The 2,343-nt window shown below is 38.9% G+C and overlaps 1 protein-coding gene across 1 annotated transcript; it reads left to right on the top strand.

Annotated features, from left to right (window-relative positions):
- Window positions 1–1,119: 1,119 nt before the first annotated feature.
- On the top strand, window positions 1,120–2,001 carry LOC123403447 (thionin BTH7-like). The gene is made up of 3 exons (XM_045097387.1): window positions 1,120–1,435; window positions 1,535–1,603; window positions 1,695–2,001. Exons 1-3 carry the CDS (start codon window positions 1,192–1,194, stop codon window positions 1,793–1,795), a joined length of 414 nt encoding a protein of 137 aa, XP_044953322.1. The 5' UTR covers window positions 1,120–1,191; the 3' UTR covers window positions 1,796–2,001.
- Window positions 2,002–2,343: the final 342 nt, after the last annotated feature.

Below are 2,343 nucleotides of genomic sequence, written 5' to 3'. Positions count from 1 at the left end.
AAAATAGGGAAATAGGCTAGAAAATCCCACATTAAACAGCAACATATGATCATTATTTAAATTATGTATGAAATAGTCTATGGATATAAAAGTTCAATAATTAGTAACTACCTATGACCATTATTTAGTATGCAGAAGATTATTGAGTGCATGGTTGAAAGAAAGAGATGGAAACAAAAGGGTTACGTCCACCGAGCATGGTATGGATTAGTTGGGTAATGGGTCTACTAGTGCCGAGAGTAGACAAAAGCAATGTTGTCTTTCAGCTCACCTCCACTATTCATCACCTCCATTATTTCGGATCACGGAGTCATCACCTCCACAGTTGTGATGTGCCTTCTCTAGTGCAGAAGTGGCAACTTGACTTGTAAACTTGGTTGCTCAGTAGAAAACATATTATGTATTGCCCCATCCAGATGTCCACAGGGCTAGGTCACATCGTCGAAATGATGATAAGGATTGAGTCATCAGTCCTAGCTGTTGCGTACACTGAAGTACGGTAGCTGCACTTAGATCTAGGATCCTTGATATGAAATTTCACTCTCCTATGCCATGACGATACTAGACATTTGCACAAATTAATATTCACAATAGAGAAATCATCTTTAACGTAAATCAAAGCAAACGATATGCCCTCTTTCACTAGGTCTGCAAGCCAGATGCAAAACTGAAAGTTAACCAAGTCACCAGCTTGGCAAGCAGATGCAAACGCTGAAATTTAAATGACCTTTTACAAATTTAAGTCATCGTTGTAAATGTAAGTCACCAACTTGGCCATGAATTCATAATTAGTGCGCATTGCATTCTATTAATATAAGTGATGAGGTGACGAGGCACTCCTCTATGATTTTTGTAGAGTACGTGCTTGGTAACTATTGTAAACGTGCTGGTCACTTAGTAAACTTTCAAATCATGCAAGACCACTGTGCATGGCTACGTCGGTTGAGTAAAATAGGCATGCATGCATGAACACGTGTGACACAACGAACGGATAGATTTGCACCAAAAATAATATCCATGTATATTCAAGACTTCCAGTTATTGCAGAAATTGAGTGGTGCCTAGCTATGTCCAACACTCATAACACACCGCCATACCTCTATAAATAGGAGTCTGGCGTTGTAGGATTTCCATCAATCCAACGTAACCATTTCTCATTCTACTTGAGAAATTAAGGCCAACCAGCCAACCATGGCAACCAACAAGAGTATTAAGAGCGTGGTTATTTGTGTTCTCATATTGGGTTTAGTTCTGGAGCAGGTCCAAGTAGAAGGCAAGAGTTGCTGCAAGAACACGACGGGCAGAAACTGCTACAACGCCTGCCGTTTCGCCGGTGGTTCCCGACCAGTCTGCGCAACTGCTTGTGGTTGTAAAATCATAAGCAGCCCAACATGTCCTAGGGACTATCCTAAGCTGAATCTTCTCCCTGAATCCGGTAAAGAGATATCATTTTTATTCTTCCCAACTTGTTGATAATTACCTACTAATAGAAAATTAATTATTTGCATACTTGTGGTTCAAATTACTTTTGTAGGTGAACCAAATGCGACTGAGTACTGCACAATTGGATGCAGGACTTCCGTTTGTGACAACATGGACAATGGTAATTTTAATTGACCAGTTTTATTTTTGTTTTTACCGGCAGAAAAAATATTGTGTTTTAGACATACATAACCTCAACTATTTTGTAACAGTTTCCCGTGGCCAAGAGATGAATTTCGACATGGGACTCTGCAGCAACGCATGTGCCCGTTTCTGTAATGATGGTGAAGTCATTCAGTCTGTTGAAGCCTAATCATGCCTTCTTGGGCATGATTTCTATGGCCAAGGTCGTTTTGTCATTTTCTGTTCAACAATCTTGATACCATCACCAGATCGAAGCAAATGTATCATCTTAGTTATGTATTTCTGTTTTTTCCCTCGTTCCAATAAGAGTCGCCACGATGAATCTATTTATACCCTTGGCTTAATATAAAAGTTCCATGGATATATTATGTGATACACCACAATTTTTAAATTTTTTAATGTTGTTTCTTGTATATCAATTGTTTCATATTAAGACCATACATTTTGCGATTATATTTACGTTCGAACATATGAGCTATCATGTTTTTACCGTGAAAGTTTTCTCCACTAAACATTAATTAGGCGTTACATGTTATATAGGAACACGAAGGGCCATCAACTGGCTAGTCGAACAGAATGTTGCTAACAGGAAATTAATGGTCATCACCAACATGTTTAGCATATTTTAGGAGAACTATGATCACTAAGGGACGAGGGGCGGTCGGTGAAGACATATAAATTTGATTGCTATCTCGTTAGTCCACGACGAGCGTATAT

The sequence above is a fragment of the Hordeum vulgare genome, chromosome 6H (genome assembly GCF_904849725.1).
Source record: "Hordeum vulgare subsp. vulgare chromosome 6H, MorexV3_pseudomolecules_assembly, whole genome shotgun sequence".
Lineage (NCBI taxonomy): Eukaryota > Viridiplantae > Streptophyta > Magnoliopsida > Poales > Poaceae > Hordeum > Hordeum vulgare.
The sequence above is the reverse complement of the archived record's forward strand: the minus strand, read 5'-3'. Positions and strand labels throughout refer to the sequence as shown.